General features: G+C 36.7%; 1 protein-coding gene across 4 annotated transcripts in view; it reads right to left on the bottom strand.

Annotated features, from left to right (window-relative positions):
• Positions 1–23,493, bottom strand: part of dtnbb (dystrobrevin, beta b) — a 92,038-nt gene that overhangs the window by 51,683 nt on the left and 16,862 nt on the right. For all 4 annotated transcript variants that reach the window (XM_061924544.1, XM_061924547.1, XM_061924546.1 and 1 more), the window contains exons 4-6: positions 21,960–22,040; positions 21,671–21,884; positions 71–156 (exon numbers count right to left, since the gene is read on the bottom strand). In XM_061924544.1, the coding sequence (XP_061780528.1) occupies positions 71–156; positions 21,671–21,884; positions 21,960–22,040 (381 nt within the window). The remainder of the gene's footprint in view (positions 1–70; positions 157–21,670; positions 21,885–21,959; positions 22,041–23,493) is intronic.

Genomic DNA, 23,493 nt, shown 5'->3' with positions numbered 1-23,493 from the left:
AGCGCCAAACGTTTAGCTGGACGACAGCACCCCCGTGTGGCCAGGCGGGGGAACTACTCTTCACACTCACAGCGCAGCTTGTCCACGATCTTGCCTCCGCACATTGTGGACAGCATGGCTTTCATGGAGAACACCGTCAGCTTGCCGTGGCTTTCGCTGCACAGGAAGGACGCAAAGCATGCTTCACGTTATCAACAACACCCGTTTGACTTCAAGTACAAAAGCCAAAAGCAGTCACGTTGTGTGAATGGTAAATAAAAAGAGAATACAACAACTTATATTCAATTGAATAGACTGCAAAGACAAGATATTTAACGTTGGAACTCATTTGGAATTTGATGCCTGCAAACATGATTAAAAAAAGCTGGCACAAGTGGCAAAAAAGACAGAGGAAGTTGAGGAGTGCTCGTCAAACCCTTATTTGGAACATCCCACAGGTGAACATGCTAATTGGGAACAGGTGGGTGCCATGATTGGGTATAAAAGCAGCTTCCATGAAATGCTCAGTCGTTCACAAACAAGGACGGGGGCGAGGGTTCAGCACTTTGTCGACAAATGCCTGAGCAAATTGTTTAAGAACAACATTTCTCAACCAGCTATTGCAAGGAATTCAGGGATTTCACCATCTACGCTCCGTGATATCATCAAAAGGTTCGGAGAATCTGGAGAAATCACTGCACGTAAGCCACGATATTACGGACCTCGGATCCCCTCAGGCGGTACGGCATCAAAAAGCAGTGTGTAAAGGATATCACCACATGGGACACTTCAGGAAAACCACTGTCGGTAACTACAGTCGGTCGCTACATCTGTAAATGCAAGTTAAAACTCTACCATGCAAAGCCACGGCCATTTATCAACAACACCCGGAAACGCCGCCTGGCTTCGCTGGGCCCGAATTCATCTAAGATGGACGGATACAAAGTGGAAAAAAGTGTTCTGTGGTCTGACGAGTCCACATTTCAAATTGTTTTTGGAATTCTTTCCCATTCTTGCTTGACGTACAGCTTAAGTTGTTCAACAGTCTCCCTTCTCATATTTTAGCCTTCATATTGCACCAATGGGAGACAGGTCTGGACTACAGGCAGGCCAGTCTAGTACCCGCACTCTTTCACTACGAAGCCACGCTGTTGTAACACGTGACTTGGCATCGTTTTGCTGAAATAAGCAGGGGCGTCCACGATGGCAACATATGTTGCTCTAAAAGCTGTATGTACCTTTCAGCATTAATGGTGCCTTCACAGATGTGTAAGTTACCCACTAATACACCCCCCATACCATCACACATGCTGCCTTTTACACGTTGCGCCTAGAACAATCCGGATGGTTCTTTCCCTCTTTGGAAATGCTAATAGGGTGAAATCCTTGGCAGCAGGGACAAACAGTACATCCATGGCCGAGTGGTCAATCACTGTCAGGCTCGGCAATAACCGGAGAGTTTTACGGTCGCTCATAAACCTCGACGTCCCATAATGCACCCTGCCTCGCCTTGGGAGCCAGGATGCATTCGGGTGTGCAGTGTTGTCCAGTAAAAAAATGTTTTCCAGGCAGTCACAGTTTGTCTCCCAGCACAGATTTAGCCGCTTTTTGGCAAACAATCGATGTTGATCCAATCCGCCACAAACGGCGGCTTGAATAGCACACTGAGCCCATGTAGCGTCACCATGGCAACCGCATCAGCATCTTTCCTGTTATCTTGAGTTACAGTCGGATTTCTTCTGAAACTACACCTGGCGTTTCAATTGACAAATTAGGAGGTGTTGAAATCGCCATGTAAAATCGCTAATGCTAATAGCACCCTATGTATGGTAAATCCAATGTAAATTAGCATCAGGCTAACACATTTTGTAAAAGTGTAGCGTTTTTTTTGAGTCAATTACAGTTGTAAGGACAATACATCAGATGGCAGTAGTGTATAGTTTATGGTGTGTTGTTTAGTTTTTGTTGCGCCCTAAAAAGTGTTAATACTGTAGGTATTGTACTTACTACACATTAGTTGTTTAATTGTAACGTGCATCTTAGTTGTAGTTTTCATTAACAAATTTGGAGGTGTTGAAATCGCCATGTAAAATCGCTAATGCTAATAGCAGCCTATCTATGGAAAATCCAATGTAAATTAGCATCAGGCAAGCACATTTTGTCAAACTTGAGCGTTTTTTGGAGTAAAATGACAGTTGCAAGGGCAAGACATTAGAGGGCAGTAGTGTATAGTTTATGGTGTGTTAAGTTTTTTGTTGCGCCCTAAAAAGTGCTAATACTGTAGGTATTGTACTTATTACACATTAGTTGTTTGATTGTAACGTGCATCTTAGTTGTAGTTTTAATTAACAAATTTGGAGGTGTTGAAATCGCCATGTAAAATCGCTAATGCTAATAGCAGCCTATCTATGGAAAATCCAATGTAAATTAGCATCAGGCAAGCACATTTTGTCAAAATTGAGCGTTTTTTGGAGTAAATTGACAGTTGCAAGGGCAAGACATTAGAGGGCAGTAGTGTATAGTTTATGGTGTGTCGTTTAGGTTTTTGCTGCGCCCTAAAAAGTGTTAATACTGTAGGTATTGTACTTATTACACATTAGTTGTTTGATTGTAACGTGCATCTTAGTTGAAGTTTTAATTAACAAATTTGGAGGTGTTGAAATCGCCATGTAATATCGCTAATGCTAATAGCAGCCTATCTATGGAAAATCCAATGTAAATTAGCATCAAGCTAGCACATTTTGTAAAAATTTAGCATTTTTTAAAAGTAAAATGACAGTTGCAAGGGCAAGACATTAGAGGGCAGTAGTGTATAGTTTATGGTGTGTTGTTTAGGTTTTTGTTGCGCCCTAAAAAGTGTTCGTACTGTAAGTATTGTACTTATTACACAGCAGCTGTTTGATTGTAACGTGCATCTTAGTTGAAGTTTTAATTAACAAATTTGGAGGTGTTGAAATCGCCATGAAAAATCGCTAATGCTAATAGCAGCCTATCTATGGTAAATCCAATGTAAATTAGCATCAGGCTAACACATTTTGTCAAAATTGAGCGTTTTCTGGAGTAAAATGACAGTTGCAAGGGCAAGACATTAGAGGGCAGTAGTGTATAGTTTATGGTGTTTTGTTTAGTTTTTGTTGCGCCCTAAAGAGTGTTAATACTGTAGGTATTGTACTTACTACACATTAGTTGTTTAATTGTAACGTGCATCTTAGTTATAGTTTTAATTAACAAATTTGGAGGTGTTGAAATCGCCATGTAAAATCTCTAATGCTAATAGCACCCTATGTATGGTAAATCCAATGTAAATTAGCATCAGGCTAACACATTTTGTAAAAGTGTAGCGTTTTTTTTGAGTCAATTACAGTTGTAAGGACAATACATCAGAGGGCAGTAGTGTATAGTTTATGGTGTGTTGTTTAGTTTTTGTTGCGCCCTAAAAAGTGTTAATACTGTAGGTATTGTACTTACTACACATTAGTTGTTTAATTGTAACGTGCATCTTAGTTGTAGTTTTAATTAACAAATTTGGAGGTGTTGAAATCGCCATGAAAAATCGCTAATGCTAATAGCAGCCTATCTATGGCAAATCCAATGTAAATTAGCATCAGGCTAGCACATTTTGTCAAAATTGAGCGTTTTTTGGAGTAAAATGACAGTTGCCAGGGCAAGACATTAGAGGGCAGTAGTGTATAGTTTATGGTGTGTTGTTTAGGTTTTTGTTGCGCCCTAAAAAGTGCTAATACTGTAGGTATTGTACTTATTACACATTAGTTGTTTGATTGTAACGTGCATCTTAGTTGTAGTTTTAATTAACAAATTTGGAGGTGTTGAAATCGCCATGAAAAATCGCTAATGCTAATAGCAGCCAATCTATGGCAAATCCAATGTAAATTAGCATCAGGCTAGCACATTTTGTCAAAATTGAGCGTTTTTTGGAGTAAAATGACAGTTGCAAGGGCAAGACATTAGAGGGCAGTAGTGTATAGTTTATGGTGTGTCGTTTAGGTTTTTGTTGCGCCCTAAAAAGTGTTCGTACTGTAAGTATTGTACTTATTACACAGCAGCTGTTTGATTGTAACGTGCATCTTAGTTGTAGTTTTAATTCACAAATTTGGAGGTGTTGAAATCGCCATGTAAAATCGCTAATGCTAATAGCAGCCCGTCTATGGCAAATCCAATGTAAATTAGCATCAGGCTAGCACATTTTGTCAAAATTGAGCGTTTTTTTGGAGTAAAATGACAGTTGCAAGGGCAAGACATTAGAGGGCAGTAGTGTATAGTTTATGGTGTGTCGTTTAGGTTTTTGTTGCGCCCTAAAAAGTGTTCGTACTGTAAGTATTGTACTTATTACACAGCAGCTGTTTGATTGTAACGTGCATCTTAGTTGTAGTTTTAATTCACAAATTTGGAGGTGTTGAAATCGCCATGTAAAATCGCTAATGCTAATAGCAGCCCGTCTATGGCAAATCCAATGTAAATTAGCATCAGGCTAGCACATTTTGTCAAAATTGAGCGTTTTTTTGGAGTAAAATGACAGTTGCAAGGGCAAAACATTAGAGGGCAGTAGTGTATATTTTATGGTGTGTTGTTTAGGTTTTTGTTGCGCCCTAAAAAGTGTTAATACTGTAGGTATTGTACTTATTACACATTAGTTGTTTGATCGTAACGTGCATCTTAGTTGTAGTTTTAATTAACAAATTTGGAGGTGTTGAAATCGCCATGAAAAATCGCTAATGCTAATAGCAGCCTATCTATGGCAAATCCAATGTAAATTAGCATCAGGCTAGCACATTTTGTCAAAATTGAGCGTTTTTTTGGAGTAAAATGACAGTTGCAAGGGCAATACATTAGAGGGCAGTAGTGTATAGTTTATGGTGTGTCGTTTAGGTTTTTGTTGCGCCCTAAAAAGTGTTCGTACTGTAAGTATTGTACTTATTACACAGCAGCTGTTTGATTGTAACGTGCATCTTAGTTGTAGTTTTAATTCACAAATTTGGAGGTGTTGAAATCGCCATGAAAAATCGCTAATGCTAATAGCAGCCTATCTATGGCAAATCCAATGTAAATTAGCATCAGGCTAGCACATTTTGTCAAAATTGAGCGTTTTTTGGAGTAAAATGACAGTTGCCAGGGCAAGACATTAGAGGGCAGTAGTGTATAGTTTATGGTGTGTTGTTTAGGTTTTTGTTGCGCCCTAAAAAGTGCTAATACTGTAGGTATTGTACTTATTACACATTAGTTGTTTGATTGTAACGTGCATCTTAGTTGTAGTTTTAATTAACAAATTTGGAGGTGTTGAAATCGCCATGAAAAATCGCTAATGCTAATAGCAGCCAATCTATGGCAAATCCAATGTAAATTAGCATCAGGCTAGCACATTTTGTCAAAATTGAGCGTTTTTTGGAGTAAAATGACAGTTGCAAGGGCAAGACATTAGAGGGCAGTAGTGTATAGTTTATGGTGTGTCGTTTAGGTTTTTGTTGCGCCCTAAAAAGTGTTCGTACTGTAAGTATTGTACTTATTACACAGCAGCTGTTTGATTGTAACGTGCATCTTAGTTGTAGTTTTAATTCACAAATTTGGAGGTGTTGAAATCGCCATGTAAAATCGCTAATGCTAATAGCAGCCCGTCTATGGCAAATCCAATGTAAATTAGCATCAGGCTAGCACATTTTGTCAAAATTGAGCGTTTTTTTGGAGTAAAATGACAGTTGCAAGGGCAAGACATTAGAGGGCAGTAGTGTATAGTTTATGGTGTGTCGTTTAGGTTTTTGTTGCGCCCTAAAAAGTGTTCGTACTGTAAGTATTGTACTTATTACACAGCAGCTGTTTGATTGTAACGTGCATCTTAGTTGTAGTTTTAATTCACAAATTTGGAGGTGTTGAAATCGCCATGTAAAATCGCTAATGCTAATAGCAGCCCGTCTATGGCAAATCCAATGTAAATTAGCATCAGGCTAGCACATTTTGTCAAAATTGAGCGTTTTTTTGGAGTAAAATGACAGTTGCAAGGGCAAAACATTAGAGGGCAGTAGTGTATATTTTATGGTGTGTTGTTTAGGTTTTTGTTGCGCCCTAAAAAGTGTTAATACTGTAGGTATTGTACTTATTACACATTAGTTGTTTGATCGTAACGTGCATCTTAGTTGTAGTTTTAATTAACAAATTTGGAGGTGTTGAAATCGCCATGAAAAATCGCTAATGCTAATAGCAGCCTATCTATGGCAAATCCAATGTAAATTAGCATCAGGCTAGCACATTTTGTCAAAATTGAGCGTTTTTTTGGAGTAAAATGACAGTTGCAAGGGCAATACATTAGAGGGCAGTAGTGTATAGTTTATGGTGTGTCGTTTAGGTTTTTGTTGCGCCCTAAAAAGTGTTCGTACTGTAAGTATTGTACTTATTACACAGCAGCTGTTTGATTGTAACGTGCATCTTAGTTGAAGTTTTAATTAACAAATTTGGAGGTGTTGAAATCGCCATGTAATATCGCTAATGCTAATAGCAGCCTATATATGGCAAATCCAATGTAAATTAGCATCAGGCTAGCACATTTTGTCAAAATTTAGCGTTTTTTGGAGTAAAATGACAGTTGCAAGGGCAAGACATTAGAGGGCAGTAGTGTATAGTTTATGGTGTGTTGTTTAGGTTTTGTTGCGCCCTAAAAAGTGTTAATACTGTAGGTATTGTAGTTATTACACATTAGTTGTTTGATTGTAACGTGCATCTTAGTTGTAGTTTTAATTAACAAATTCGGAGGTGTTGAAATCGCCATGTAAAATCGCTAATGCTAATAGCAGCCTATCTATGGAAAATCCAATGTAAATTAGCATCAGGCAAGCACATTTTGTCAAAATTGAGCGTTTTTTGGAGTAAAATGACAGTTGCAAGGGCAAGACATTAGAGGGCAGTAGTGTATAGTTTATGGTGTGTTGTTTAGGTTTTTGTTGCGCCCTAAAAAGTGCTAATACTGTAGGTATTGTACTTATTACACATTAGTTGTTTGATTGTAACGTGCATCTTAGTTGAAGTTTTAATTAACAAATTTGGAGGTGTTGAAATCGCCATGTAAAATCGCTAATGCTAATAGCAGCCTATCTATGGAAAATCCAATGTAAATTAGCATCAGGCAAGCACATTTTGTCAAAATTGAGCGTTTTTTGGAGTAAAATGACAGTTGCAAGGGCAAGACATTAGAGGGCAGTAGTGTATAGTTTATGGTGTGTTGTTTAGGTTTTGTTGCGCCCTAAAAAGTGTTAATACTGTAGGTATTGTAGTTATTACACATTAGTTGTTTGATTGTAACGTGCATCTTAGTTGTAGTTTTAATTAACAAATTTGGAGGTGTTGAAATCGCCATGTAAAATCGCTAATGCTAATAGCAGCCTATCTATGGAAAATCCAATGTAAATTAGCATCAGGCAAGCACATTTTGTCAAAATTGAGCGTTTTTTGGAGTAAAATGACAGTTGCAAGGGCAAGACATTAGAGGGCAGTAGTGTATAGTTTATGGTGTGTTGTTTAGGTTTTTGTTGCGCCCTAAAAAGTGTTCGTACTGTAAGTATTGTACTTATTACACAGCAGCTGTTTGATTGTAACGTGCATCTTAGTTGAAGTTTTAATTAACAAATTTGGAGGTGTTGAAATCGCCATGTAAAATCGCTAATGCTAATAGCAGCCTATCTATGGAAAATCCAATGTAAATTAGCATCAGGCAAGCACATTTTGTCAAAATTGAGCGTTTTTTGGAGTAAAATGACAATTGCAAGGGCAAGACATTAGAGGGCAGTAGTGTATAGTTTATGGTGTGTCGTTTAGGTTTTTGTTGCGCCCTAAAAAGTGCTAATACTGTAGGTATTGTACTTATTACACATTAGTTGTTTGATTGTAACGTGCATCTTAGTTGTAGTTTTAATTAACAAATTTGGAGGTGTTGAAATCGCCATGAAAAATCGCTAATGCTAATAGCAGCCTATCTATGGCAAATCCAATGTAAATTAGCATCAGGCTAGCACATTTTGTCAAAATTGAGCGTTTTTTGGAGTAAAATGACAGTTGCAAGGGCAAGACATTAGAGGGCAGTAGTGTATAGTTTATGGTGTGTCGTTTAGGTTTTTGTTGCGCCCTAAAAAGTGCTAATACTGTAGGTATTGTACTTATTACACATTAGTTGTTTGATTGTAACGTGCATCTTAGTTGAAGTTTTAATTAACAAATTTGGAGGTGTTGAAATCGCCATGTAATATCGCTAATGCTAATAGCAGCCTATCTATGGCAAATCCAATGTAAATTAGCATCAGGCTAGCACATTTTGTCAAAATTTAGCGTTTTTTAAAAGTAAAATGACAGTTGCAAGGGCAAGACATTAGAGGGCAGTAGTGTATAGTTTATGGTGTGTTGTTTAGGTTTTTGTTGCGCCCTAAAAAGTGCTAATACTGTAGGTATTGTACTTATTACACATTAGTTGTTTGATTGTAACGTGCATCTTAGTTGTAGTTTTAATTAACAAATTTGGAGGTGTTGAAATCGCCATGAAAAATCGCTAATGCTAATAGCAGCCAATCTATGGCAAATCCAATGTAAATTAGCATCAGGCTAGCACATTTTGTCAAAATTGAGCGTTTTTTGGAGTAAAATGACAGTTGCAAGGGCAAGACATTAGAGGGCAGTAGTGTATAGTTTATGGTGTGTCGTTTAGGTTTTTGTTGCGCCCTAAAAAGTGTTCGTACTGTAAGTATTGTACTTATTACACAGCAGCTGTTTGATTGTAACGTGCATCTTAGTTGTAGTTTTAATTCACAAATTTGGAGGTGTTGAAATCGCCATGTAAAATCGCTAATGCTAATAGCAGCCCGTCTATGGCAAATCCAATGTAAATTAGCATCAGGCTAGCACATTTTGTCAAAATTGAGCGTTTTTTTGGAGTAAAATGACAGTTGCAAGGGCAAGACATTAGAGGGCAGTAGTGTATAGTTTATGGTGTGTCGTTTAGGTTTTTGTTGCGCCCTAAAAAGTGTTCGTACTGTAAGTATTGTACTTATTACACAGCAGCTGTTTGATTGTAACGTGCATCTTAGTTGTAGTTTTAATTCACAAATTTGGAGGTGTTGAAATCGCCATGTAAAATCGCTAATGCTAATAGCAGCCCGTCTATGGCAAATCCAATGTAAATTAGCATCAGGCTAGCACATTTTGTCAAAATTGAGCGTTTTTTTGGAGTAAAATGACAGTTGCAAGGGCAAAACATTAGAGGGCAGTAGTGTATATTTTATGGTGTGTTGTTTAGGTTTTTGTTGCGCCCTAAAAAGTGTTAATACTGTAGGTATTGTACTTATTACACATTAGTTGTTTGATCGTAACGTGCATCTTAGTTGTAGTTTTAATTAACAAATTTGGAGGTGTTGAAATCGCCATGAAAAATCGCTAATGCTAATAGCAGCCTATCTATGGCAAATCCAATGTAAATTAGCATCAGGCTAGCACATTTTGTCAAAATTGAGCGTTTTTTTGGAGTAAAATGACAGTTGCAAGGGCAATACATTAGAGGGCAGTAGTGTATAGTTTATGGTGTGTCGTTTAGGTTTTTGTTGCGCCCTAAAAAGTGTTCGTACTGTAAGTATTGTACTTATTACACAGCAGCTGTTTGATTGTAACGTGCATCTTAGTTGTAGTTTTAATTCACAAATTTGGAGGTGTTGAAATCGCCATGAAAAATCGCTAATGCTAATAGCAGCCTATCTATGGCAAATCCAATGTAAATTAGCATCAGGCTAGCACATTTTGTCAAAATTGAGCGTTTTTTGGAGTAAAATGACAGTTGCCAGGGCAAGACATTAGAGGGCAGTAGTGTATAGTTTATGGTGTGTTGTTTAGGTTTTTGTTGCGCCCTAAAAAGTGCTAATACTGTAGGTATTGTACTTATTACACATTAGTTGTTTGATTGTAACGTGCATCTTAGTTGTAGTTTTAATTAACAAATTTGGAGGTGTTGAAATCGCCATGAAAAATCGCTAATGCTAATAGCAGCCAATCTATGGCAAATCCAATGTAAATTAGCATCAGGCTAGCACATTTTGTCAAAATTGAGCGTTTTTTGGAGTAAAATGACAGTTGCAAGGGCAAGACATTAGAGGGCAGTAGTGTATAGTTTATGGTGTGTCGTTTAGGTTTTTGTTGCGCCCTAAAAAGTGTTCGTACTGTAAGTATTGTACTTATTACACAGCAGCTGTTTGATTGTAACGTGCATCTTAGTTGTAGTTTTAATTCACAAATTTGGAGGTGTTGAAATCGCCATGTAAAATCGCTAATGCTAATAGCAGCCCGTCTATGGCAAATCCAATGTAAATTAGCATCAGGCTAGCACATTTTGTCAAAATTGAGCGTTTTTTTGGAGTAAAATGACAGTTGCAAGGGCAAGACATTAGAGGGCAGTAGTGTATAGTTTATGGTGTGTCGTTTAGGTTTTTGTTGCGCCCTAAAAAGTGTTCGTACTGTAAGTATTGTACTTATTACACAGCAGCTGTTTGATTGTAACGTGCATCTTAGTTGTAGTTTTAATTCACAAATTTGGAGGTGTTGAAATCGCCATGTAAAATCGCTAATGCTAATAGCAGCCCGTCTATGGCAAATCCAATGTAAATTAGCATCAGGCTAGCACATTTTGTCAAAATTGAGCGTTTTTTTGGAGTAAAATGACAGTTGCAAGGGCAAGACATTAGAGGGCAGTAGTGTATAGTTTATGGTGTGTTGTTTAGGTTTTTGTTGCGCCCTAAAAAGTGTTAATACTGTAGGTATTGTACTTATTACACATTAGTTGTTTGATCGTAACGTGCATCTTAGTTGTAGTTTTAATTAACAAATTTGGAGGTGTTGAAATCGCCATGAAAAATCGCTAATGCTAATAGCAGCCTATCTATGGCAAATCCAATGTAAATTAGCATCAGGCTAGCACATTTTGTCAAAATTGAGCGTTTTTTTGGAGTAAAATGACAGTTGCAAGGGCAATACATTAGAGGGCAGTAGTGTATAGTTTATGGTGTGTCGTTTAGGTTTTTGTTGCGCCCTAAAAAGTGTTCGTACTGTAAGTATTGTACTTATTACACAGCAGCTGTTTGATTGTAACGTGCATCTTAGTTGAAGTTTTAATTAACAAATTTGGAGGTGTTGAAATCGCCATGTAATATCGCTAATGCTAATAGCAGCCTATATATGGCAAATCCAATGTAAATTAGCATCAGGCTAGCACATTTTGTCAAAATTTAGCGTTTTTTGGAGTAAAATGACAGTTGCAAGGGCAAGACATTAGAGGGCAGTAGTGTATAGTTTATGGTGTGTTGTTTAGGTTTTGTTGCGCCCTAAAAAGTGTTAATACTGTAGGTATTGTAGTTATTACACATTAGTTGTTTGATTGTAACGTGCATCTTAGTTGTAGTTTTAATTAACAAATTCGGAGGTGTTGAAATCGCCATGTAAAATCGCTAATGCTAATAGCAGCCTATCTATGGAAAATCCAATGTAAATTAGCATCAGGCAAGCACATTTTGTCAAAATTGAGCGTTTTTTGGAGTAAAATGACAGTTGCAAGGGCAAGACATTAGAGGGCAGTAGTGTATAGTTTATGGTGTGTTGTTTAGGTTTTTGTTGCGCCCTAAAAAGTGCTAATACTGTAGGTATTGTACTTATTACACATTAGTTGTTTGATTGTAACGTGCATCTTAGTTGAAGTTTTAATTAACAAATTTGGAGGTGTTGAAATCGCCATGTAAAATCGCTAATGCTAATAGCAGCCTATCTATGGAAAATCCAATGTAAATTAGCATCAGGCAAGCACATTTTGTCAAAATTGAGCGTTTTTTGGAGTAAAATGACAGTTGCAAGGGCAAGACATTAGAGGGCAGTAGTGTATAGTTTATGGTGTGTTGTTTAGGTTTTGTTGCGCCCTAAAAAGTGTTAATACTGTAGGTATTGTAGTTATTACACATTAGTTGTTTGATTGTAACGTGCATCTTAGTTGTAGTTTTAATTAACAAATTTGGAGGTGTTGAAATCGCCATGTAAAATCGCTAATGCTAATAGCAGCCTATCTATGGAAAATCCAATGTAAATTAGCATCAGGCAAGCACATTTTGTCAAAATTGAGCGTTTTTTGGAGTAAAATGACAGTTGCAAGGGCAAGACATTAGAGGGCAGTAGTGTATAGTTTATGGTGTGTTGTTTAGGTTTTTGTTGCGCCCTAAAAAGTGTTCGTACTGTAAGTATTGTACTTATTACACAGCAGCTGTTTGATTGTAACGTGCATCTTAGTTGAAGTTTTAATTAACAAATTTGGAGGTGTTGAAATCGCCATGTAAAATCGCTAATGCTAATAGCAGCCTATCTATGGAAAATCCAATGTAAATTAGCATCAGGCAAGCACATTTTGTCAAAATTGAGCGTTTTTTGGAGTAAAATGACAATTGCAAGGGCAAGACATTAGAGGGCAGTAGTGTATAGTTTATGGTGTGTCGTTTAGGTTTTTGTTGCGCCCTAAAAAGTGCTAATACTGTAGGTATTGTACTTATTACACATTAGTTGTTTGATTGTAACGTGCATCTTAGTTGTAGTTTTAATTAACAAATTTGGAGGTGTTGAAATCGCCATGAAAAATCGCTAATGCTAATAGCAGCCTATCTATGGCAAATCCAATGTAAATTAGCATCAGGCTAGCACATTTTGTCAAAATTGAGCGTTTTTTGGAGTAAAATGACAGTTGCAAGGGCAAGACATTAGAGGGCAGTAGTGTATAGTTTATGGTGTGTCGTTTAGGTTTTTGTTGCGCCCTAAAAAGTGCTAATACTGTAGGTATTGTACTTATTACACATTAGTTGTTTGATTGTAACGTGCATCTTAGTTGAAGTTTTAATTAACAAATTTGGAGGTGTTGAAATCGCCATGTAATATCGCTAATGCTAATAGCAGCCTATCTATGGCAAATCCAATGTAAATTAGCATCAGGCTAGCACATTTTGTCAAAATTTAGCGTTTTTTAAAAGTAAAATGACAGTTGCAAGGGCAAGACATTAGAGGGCAGTAGTGTATAGTTTATGGTGTGTTGTTTAGGTTTTTGTTGCGCCCTAAAAAGTGCTAATACTGTAGGTATTGTACTTATTACACATTAGTTGTTTGATTGTAACGTGCATCTTAGTTGTAGTTTTAATTAACAAATTTGGAGGTGTTGAAATCGCCATGAAAAATCGCTAATGCTAATAGCAGCCAATCTATGGCAAATCCAATGTAAATTAGCATCAGGCTAGCACATTTTGTCAAAATTGAGCGTTTTTTGGAGTAAAATGACAGTTGCAAGGGCAAGACATTAGAGGGCAGTAGTGTATAGTTTATGGTGTGTCGTTTAGGTTTTTGTTGCGCCCTAAAAAGTGTTCGTACTGTAAGTATTGTACTTATTACACAGCAGCTGTTTGATTGTAACGTGCATCTTAGTTGTAGTTTTAATTCACAAATTTGGAGGTGTTGAAATCGCCATGTAAAATCGCTAATGCTAATAGCAGCCCGTCTATGGCAAATCCAATGTAAATTAGCATCAGGCTAGCACATTTTGTCAAAATTGAGCGTTTTTTTGGAGTAAAATGACAGTTGCAAGGGCAAGACATTAGAGGGCAGTAGTGTATAGTTTATGGTGTGTCGTTTAGGTTTTTGTTGCGCCCTAAAAAGTGTTCGTACTGTAAGTATTGTACTTATTACACAGCAGCTGTTTGATTGTAACGTGCATCTTAGTTGTAGTTTTAATTCACAAATTTGGAGGTGTTGAAATCGCCATGTAAAATCGCTAATGCTAATAGCAGCCCGTCTATGGCAAATCCAATGTAAATTAGCATCAGGCTAGCACATTTTGTCAAAATTGAGCGTTTTTTTGGAGTAAAATGACAGTTGCAAGGGCAAAACATTAGAGGGCAGTAGTGTATATTTTATGGTGTGTTGTTTAGGTTTTTGTTGCGCCCTAAAAAGTGTTAATACTGTAGGTATTGTACTTATTACACATTAGTTGTTTGATCGTAACGTGCATCTTAGTTGTAGTTTTAATTAACAAATTTGGAGGTGTTGAAATCGCCATGAAAAATCGCTAATGCTAATAGCAGCCTATCTATGGCAAATCCAATGTAAATTAGCATCAGGCTAGCACATTTTGTCAAAATTGAGCGTTTTTTTGGAGTAAAATGACAGTTGCAAGGGCAATACATTAGAGGGCAGTAGTGTATAGTTTATGGTGTGTCGTTTAGGTTTTTGTTGCGCCCTAAAAAGTGTTCGTACTGTAAGTATTGTACTTATTACACAGCAGCTGTTTGATTGTAACGTGCATCTTAGTTGTAGTTTTAATTCACAAATTTGGAGGTGTTGAAATCGCCATGAAAAATCGCTAATGCTAATAGCAGCCTATCTATGGCAAATCCAATGTAAATTAGCATCAGGCTAGCACATTTTGTCAAAATTGAGCGTTTTTTGGAGTAAAATGACAGTTGCCAGGGCAAGACATTAGAGGGCAGTAGTGTATAGTTTATGGTGTGTTGTTTAGGTTTTTGTTGCGCCCTAAAAAGTGCTAATACTGTAGGTATTGTACTTATTACACATTAGTTGTTTGATTGTAACGTGCATCTTAGTTGTAGTTTTAATTAACAAATTTGGAGGTGTTGAAATCGCCATGAAAAATCGCTAATGCTAATAGCAGCCAATCTATGGCAAATCCAATGTAAATTAGCATCAGGCTAGCACATTTTGTCAAAATTGAGCGTTTTTTGGAGTAAAATGACAGTTGCAAGGGCAAGACATTAGAGGGCAGTAGTGTATAGTTTATGGTGTGTCGTTTAGGTTTTTGTTGCGCCCTAAAAAGTGTTCGTACTGTAAGTATTGTACTTATTACACAGCAGCTGTTTGATTGTAACGTGCATCTTAGTTGTAGTTTTAATTCACAAATTTGGAGGTGTTGAAATCGCCATGTAAAATCGCTAATGCTAATAGCAGCCCGTCTATGGCAAATCCAATGTAAATTAGCATCAGGCTAGCACATTTTGTCAAAATTGAGCGTTTTTTTGGAGTAAAATGACAGTTGCAAGGGCAAGACATTAGAGGGCAGTAGTGTATAGTTTATGGTGTGTCGTTTAGGTTTTTGTTGCGCCCTAAAAAGTGTTCGTACTGTAAGTATTGTACTTATTACACAGCAGCTGTTTGATTGTAACGTGCATCTTAGTTGTAGTTTTAATTCACAAATTTGGAGGTGTTGAAATCGCCATGTAAAATCGCTAATGCTAATAGCAGCCCGTCTATGGCAAATCCAATGTAAATTAGCATCAGGCTAGCACATTTTGTCAAAATTGAGCGTTTTTTTGGAGTAAAATGACAGTTGCAAGGGCAAGACATTAGAGGGCAGTAGTGTATAGTTTATGGTGTGTTGTTTAGGTTTTTGTTGCGCCCTAAAAAGTGTTAATACTGTAGGTATTGTACTTATTACACATTAGTTGTTTGATCGTAACGTGCATCTTAGTTGTAGTTTTAATTAACAAATTTGGAGGTGTTGAAATCGCCATGAAAAATCGCTAATGCTAATAGCAGCCTATCTATGGCAAATCCAATGTAAATTAGCATCAGGCTAGCACATTTTGTCAAAATTGAGCGTTTTTTTGGAGTAAAATGACAGTTGCAAGGGCAATACATTAGAGGGCAGTAGTGTATAGTTTATGGTGTGTCGTTTAGGTTTTTGTTGCGCCCTAAAAAGTGTTCGTACTGTAAGTATTGTACTTATTACACAGCAGCTGTTTGATTGTAACGTGCATCTTAGTTGAAGTTTTAATTAACAAATTTGGAGGTGTTGAAATCGCCATGTAATATCGCTAATGCTAATAGCAGCCTATATATGGCAAATCCAATGTAAATTAGCATCAGGCTAGCACATTTTGTCAAAATTTAGCGTTTTTTGGAGTAAAATGACAGTTGCAAGGGCAAGACATTAGAGGGCAGTAGTGTATAGTTTATGGTGTGTTGTTTAGGTTTTGTTGCGCCCTAAAAAGTGTTAATACTGTAGGTATTGTAGTTATTACACATTAGTTGTTTGATTGTAACGTGCATCTTAGTTGTAGTTTTAATTAACAAATTCGGAGGTGTTGAAATCGCCATGTAAAATCGCTAATGCTAATAGCAGCCTATCTATGGAAAATCCAATGTAAATTAGCATCAGGCAAGCACATTTTGTCAAAATTGAGCGTTTTTTGGAGTAAAATGACAGTTGCAAGGGCAAGACATTAGAGGGCAGTAGTGTATAGTTTATGGTGTGTTGTTTAGGTTTTTGTTGCGCCCTAAAAAGTGCTAATACTGTAGGTATTGTACTTATTACACATTAGTTGTTTGATTGTAACGTGCATCTTAGTTGAAGTTTTAATTAACAAATTTGGAGGTGTTGAAATCGCCATGTAAAATCGCTAATGCTAATAGCAGCCTATCTATGGAAAATCCAATGTAAATTAGCATCAGGCAAGCACATTTTGTCAAAATTGAGCGTTTTTTGGAGTAAAATGACAGTTGCAAGGGCAAGACATTAGAGGGCAGTAGTGTATAGTTTATGGTGTGTTGTTTAGGTTTTGTTGCGCCCTAAAAAGTGTTAATACTGTAGGTATTGTAGTTATTACACATTAGTTGTTTGATTGTAACGTGCATCTTAGTTGTAGTTTTAATTAACAAATTTGGAGGTGTTGAAATCGCCATGTAAAATCGCTAATGCTAATAGCAGCCTATCTATGGAAAATCCAATGTAAATTAGCATCAGGCAAGCACATTTTGTCAAAATTGAGCGTTTTTTGGAGTAAAATGACAGTTGCAAGGGCAAGACATTAGAGGGCAGTAGTGTATAGTTTATGGTGTGTTGTTTAGGTTTTTGTTGCGCCCTAAAAAGTGTTCGTACTGTAAGTATTGTACTTATTACACAGCAGCTGTTTGATTGTAACGTGCATCTTAGTTGAAGTTTTAATTAACAAATTTGGAGGTGTTGAAATCGCCATGTAAAATCGCTAATGCTAATAGCAGCCTATCTATGGAAAATCCAATGTAAATTAGCATCAGGCAAGCACATTTTGTCAAAATTGAGCGTTTTTTGGAGTAAAATGACAATTGCAAGGGCAAGACATTAGAGGGCAGTAGTGTATAGTTTATGGTGTGTCGTTTAGGTTTTTGTTGCGCCCTAAAAAGTGCTAATACTGTAGGTATTGTACTTATTACACATTAGTTGTTTGATTGTAACGTGCATCTTAGTTGTAGTTTTAATTAACAAATTTGGAGGTGTTGAAATCGCCATGAAAAATCGCTAATGCTAATAGCAGCCTATCTATGGCAAATCCAATGTAAATTAGCATCAGGCTAGCACATTTTGTCAAAATTGAGCGTTTTTTGGAGTAAAATGACAGTTGCAAGGGCAAGACATTAGAGGGCAGTAGTGTATAGTTTATGGTGTGTCGTTTAGGTTTTTGTTGCGCCCTAAAAAGTGCTAATACTGTAGGTATTGTACTTATTACACATTAGTTGTTTGATTGTAACGTGCATCTTAGTTGAAGTTTTAATTAACAAATTTGGAGGTGTTGAAATCGCCATGTAATATCGCTAATGCTAATAGCAGCCTATCTATGGCAAATCCAATGTAAATTAGCATCAGGCTAGCACATTTTGTCAAAATTTAGCGTTTTTTAAAAGTAAAATGACAGTTGCAAGGGCAAGACATTAGAGGGCAGTAGTGTATAGTTTATGGTGTGTCGTTTAGGTTTTTGTTGCGCCCTAAAAAGTGCTAATACTGTAGGTATTGTACTTATTACACATTAGTTGTTTGATTGTAACGTGCATCTTAGTTGTAGTTTTAATTAACAAATTTGGAGGTGTTGAAATCGCCATGAAAAATTGCTAATGCTAATAGCAGCCTATCTATGGCAAATCCAATGTAAATTAGCATCAGGCTAGCACATTTTGTCAAAATTGAGCGTTTTTTTGGAGTAAAATGACAGTTGCAAGGGCAAGACATTAGAGGGCAGTAGTGTATAGTTTATGGTGTGTCGTTTAGGTTTTTGTTGCGCCCTAAAAAGTGTTAATACTGTAGGTATTGTACTTATTTCACAGCAGCACTGGTTTTTGATACTTCGCGTCATCTTAGAAGTATGCTAACTTATCCTATGTTAGCATGCTAAGATTTTATGCTATCTTTTTCCTTTTTTTATACTTGCGTCATCTCAAAAGCATGCTAACTTACCCTATGTCCGCATGCTAACATTGGCATGCTAACGTTTTATACTAGCTTTTTCTTCATTTTCATTTGTTTAATCCTAAAAAGCATGGATTTTTATACTTCACGTCCTCTTAGAAGTATGCTATCTTATCCTATGTTAGCATGCTAACATTTGATGCTAGCTTTTTTCTTTATTTTCATTTGTTTAATCCTAAAAATTATGGATTTTTATATACTTGGCGTCCTCTTAAAATGTGCTAATTTATCCTATGTTAGCATGCTATCATTTTATACTAGCTTTTTACTTTTTTATACTTGGCGTCATCTCAAAAGCATGCTAACTTACCCTATGTCAGCATGCTAACATTGGCATGCTAATGTTTTATACTAGCTTTTTCTTCATTTTCATTTGTTTAATCCTAAAAAGCATGGATTTTTATACTTCACTTCCTCTTAGAAGTATGCTATCTTATCCTATGTTAGCATGCTAACATTTTATGCTAGCTTTTTTCTTTATTTTCATTTGTTTAATCCTAAAAACCATGGATTTTTTTAATACTTGGCGTCATCTCAGAAGCATGCTAACTCACCCTATGTCATCATGCTAACATTGCCATGCTAACATTTTATACTAGCTTTTTCTTTCCTTTTCTCCGCATCAACCTAAAAATCATGTTTTTTTATACTTGGCGTCATCTTAAAAGCATGCTAACTTATTCTGTGTTAGCATGCTAACATTTTATACTAGCTATTCCTTTACTTTCATTTGTTTAATCCTAAAAATCATGGATTTTTATATACTAGGCGTCATCTCAAAAGCATGCTAACTTACCCTATGTCAACATGCTAACATTGGCATGCTAACGTTTCATGCCAGCTTTCCTTTATTTTCATTTGTTTAACCCTAAATATCATGGAATGTTATACTTGGCGTCATCTTAAAATTTGCTAACTTATCCTATGTTAGCAGGCTAACATTGGCATGCTAACGTTTTATGCTAGCGTTTTCTTCATTTTAATTTCTTCAATCCTAAAAATCATGGATTTTAATACTTCACGTCATCTTAGAAGTATGCTAACTTCTCCTATGTTAGCATGCGAAAATTTTATGCTAGCTTTTCCTTTATTTTCATTTGTTTAATCCTAAAAATCATGGATTTTTATATACTAGGGGTCATCTCAAAAGCATGCTAACTTACCCTATGTCAACATGCTAACATTGGCATGCTAACATTGGCATGCTAACGTTTCATGCCAGCTTTCCTTTATTTTCATTTGTTTAACCCTAAATATCATGGAATTTTATACTTGGCGTCATCTTAAAATTTGCTAACTTATCCTATGTTAGCAAGCTAACATTGGCATGCTAACGTTTTATGCTAGCTTTTTCTTCATTTTAATTTCTTCAATCCTAAAAATCATGGATTTTAATACTTCACGTCATCTTAGAAGTATGCTAACTTATCCTATGTTAGCATGCTAACATTTTATGCTAGCTTTTCCTTTATTTTCACTTGTTTAATCCTAAAAATCATGGATTTTTATACTTGGCGTCATCTTAAAATGTGCTAACTTATCCTATGTTAGCATGCTAACATTGGCATGCTAACATTTTATATTAGCTCTTTTTTTATTTTCATTTCTTTTAATCCTAAAAATCATGGAATTTTATATACTAGGCATCATCTCAAAAGCATGCTAACCTACCCTATGTCAGCATGCTAACATTGGCATGCTAACGTTTTATGCTAGCTTTCCTTTATTTTCATTTGTTTAATCCTAAATATCATGGAATTTTTATACTTGGCGTCATCTTAAAATTTGCTAACTTATCCTATGTTAGCATGCTAACATTGGCATGCTAACGTTTTATACTAGCTCTTTCTTTATTTTCATTTGTTTTAATCCGAAATATCATGGATTTTTATACTTGGCGTCATCTTAAAAGCATGCTAACTTATCCTGTGTTAGCATGCTAACATTGGCATGCTAACATTTTATACTAGCTTTTCCTTCATTTTCATTTGTTTGATCCTAAAAATCATGGATTTTTATACTTGGCGTCATCTTAAAATGTGCTAACTTATCCTATGTTAGCATGCTAACATTGGCATGCTAACATTTTATATTAGCTCTTTCTTTATTTTCATTTCTTTTAATCCTAAAAATCATGGAATTTTATACTTGGCGTCATCTTAAAATTTGCTAACTTATCCTATGTTAGCAGGCTAACATTGGCATGCTAACGTTTTATGCTAGCTTTTTCTTCATTTTAAATTTCTTCAATCCTAAAAATCATGGATTTTAATACTTCACGTCATCTTAGAAGTATGCTAACTTATCCTATGTTAGCATGCTAACATTTTATGCTAGCTTTTCCTTTATTTTCATTTGTTTAATCCTAAAAATCATGGATTTTTATATACTAGGCGTCATCTCAAAAGCATGCTAACTTACCCTATGTCAGCATGCTAACATTGGCATGCTAACGTTTTATGCTAGCTTTCCTTTATTTTCATTTGTTTAATCCTAAATATCATGGAATTTTATACTTGGCGTCATCTTAAAATTTGCTAACTTATCCAATGTTAGCAAACATTGGCATGCTAACATTTTATACTAGCTCTTTCTTTATTTTCATTTGTTTTAATCCGAAATATCATGGATTTTTATACTTGGCGTCATCTTAAAAGCATGCTAACTTATCCTGTGTTAGCATGCTAACATTGGCATGCAAACATTTTATACTAGCTTTTCCTTCATTTTCATTTGTTTGATCCTAAAAATCATGGATTTTTTATACTTGGCGTCATCTTAAAATTTGCTAATTTATCCTATGTTAGCATGCTAACATTGGCATGCTAACATTTTATACTAGCTTTTTTCCTTTTTTCGCACCAACCTAAAAATCATGGTTTTTGATACTTCACGTCATCTTAAAATTTGCTAACTTATCCTATGTTAGCATGCTAACATTGGCATGCTAACATTTTATACTAGCTCTTTCTTTATTTTCATTTGTTTTAATCCGAAATATCATGGATTTTTATACTTGGCGTCATCTTAAAATGTGCTAACTTATCCTATGTTAGCAGGCTAACATTGCCATGCTAACATTTCATACTAGCTTTATTTTTTCCCCCCGTATCAACCTAAAAATCATGGTTTTTGATACTTCACGTCATCTTGGAAGTATGCTAACTTATCTTATGTTAGCATGCTAACATTAGCATGCTAACACATTAGCATTTTAGCAAATTTTTGTATGTTTAGCCCTAACTCATGTCACGTATCAAACGACAGAAGAATAAGTGTAGATAGAAACACGTTACAACACAAAAGGAACAAGTAGATAGTTACTAGTTAGGATAAAATAATAGAACTGGGAATGATTAAATGTGTTACTGCATATGTCAGCAGCTAAATTATTATTCTACATTTTACCTGTCGTAGGTGGCCACCATGAAGTTGAGCAGCAGGCCGATGGACTGCTCCACGTTGATCTGGTGGGTGGTGGGCAGCCGCTTGTTGAGCTGGTAGTAGATGGAGGACAGGATGGTCTCCAGGCGCGACACGTTGATCTCGGCGCCGTGGTCCAGCGTGTTGAGGCCGTTGTCCCGGAAGGCCTCGATCATGTTCCACACGTCCACCAGGTGCACTGACACACACAATTAATGACCACTACGTGACCTCGGTCTACCATTACTAGGCGGCGTTTGTTTCTTTGTCTTACGGTTGCATCGCTTATGCACAAAGCGCAGTTTGCAGGCGGTCCTGTAGGTGGACAGTCTGATCACGTCAAAGTTCTGAGCTCCTGGAAACACAAGTTAAGCTTAAAGGCCGTTTGCTATAGTTATCACTGAGTGCGCAGCTCCAAACGTTTCTCCTCATTGGAAAAAATGAACTCTGTCTCTGCCTGTTCAGTGGCCTAGTGGTTAGAGCGTCCGCCCTGAGATTGACAGTTTGTGAGTTCAAACCCCGGCCGAGTCATACCAAAGGCTATAAGAATGGGTCATGCAAACAGTGAGAGTACAACCTGTTCTTCGCATTTCCCACATTTTGGTATGTTACAGCCTTATTCTAAAATGGAATACCGTATTTTCCGCTGCTGATGAGCGGGTCTATTCAGGTCTATTTTCACACAAAAGGCGCACCGGGTTATAAATGTTCGAATTCATCCATCCATTTTCTACCGCTTGTCCCTTTCGGGGTCGGGGGGAAATGTTAGAATAATTATATAAAAGTTTTCACACGACTCTTATGCTTAAAGGCCGCTTGCTATAGTTATCACTGAGTGTGCAGCTCCAAACGTTTCTCCTCATTGGAAAAAATGACCTCTGTCTCTGCCTGTTCAGTGGCCTAGTGGTTAGAGTGTCCGCCTTATACTATAAAAATGGGAGCCATTACCACTCAGCATCAAGGGTTGGAATTGGGGGATAAATCCCCCAAAATTATTCCTGGGCGCGGCTACCGCTGCTCACTGCTCCCCTCACCTCCCAGGGGGTGAACAAGTGTGATGGGTCAAATGCAGAGAATAATTTCGCCATACCTAGTGTGTGTGTGACAATCATTGGTACTTTAACTTTAACTTGATTCCTTGCTTCTTGTCTTGTTTAATAGATAGTTCGGTGTTCGAACCTGACAATAAGGCGCATTAAAATTATTATTTTTTTCCAAATTTACCTTATTTTCCGGACTATGATGCGCACTTTAAATTATTATTTTTTCTAAAAACTCGACAGTGCGCCTTTCGGAACAGAATAATTCTGGTTTTGCTTACCGACAGAGCAATTTTATTTGGTAGATGGTGTAATGATAAGTGTGACCAGTAGATGGCAGTCACACATAAGAGATACGTGTAGACTGCAATATGATGGCAGTCACACATAAGAGATACGTGTAGACTGCAATATGATGGCAGTCACACATAAAAGATACGTGTAGACTGCAATATGATGGCAGTCACACATAAGCGATACGTGTAGACTGCAATACGATGGCAGTCACACATAAGAGATACGTGTAGACTCCAATATGATGGCAGTCACACATAAGAGATACGTGTAGACTGCAATATGATGGCAGTCACACATAAGAGATACGTGTAGACTGCAATATGATGGCAGTCACACATAAGAGATACGTGTAGACTGCCATATGATGGCAGTCACACAAGAGATACGTGTAGACTGCAATAAGATGGCAGTCACACATAAGAGATACGTGTAGACTGCAATATGATGGCAGTCACACATAAGAGATACAGT

The sequence above is a fragment of the Nerophis lumbriciformis genome, linkage group LG29 (genome assembly GCF_033978685.3).
Source record: "Nerophis lumbriciformis linkage group LG29, RoL_Nlum_v2.1, whole genome shotgun sequence".
Classification (NCBI taxonomy): Eukaryota; Metazoa; Chordata; class Actinopteri; order Syngnathiformes; family Syngnathidae; genus Nerophis; species Nerophis lumbriciformis.
Note: the sequence above shows the minus strand (reverse complement) of the source record. Positions and strands in the feature narration are given on the sequence as shown.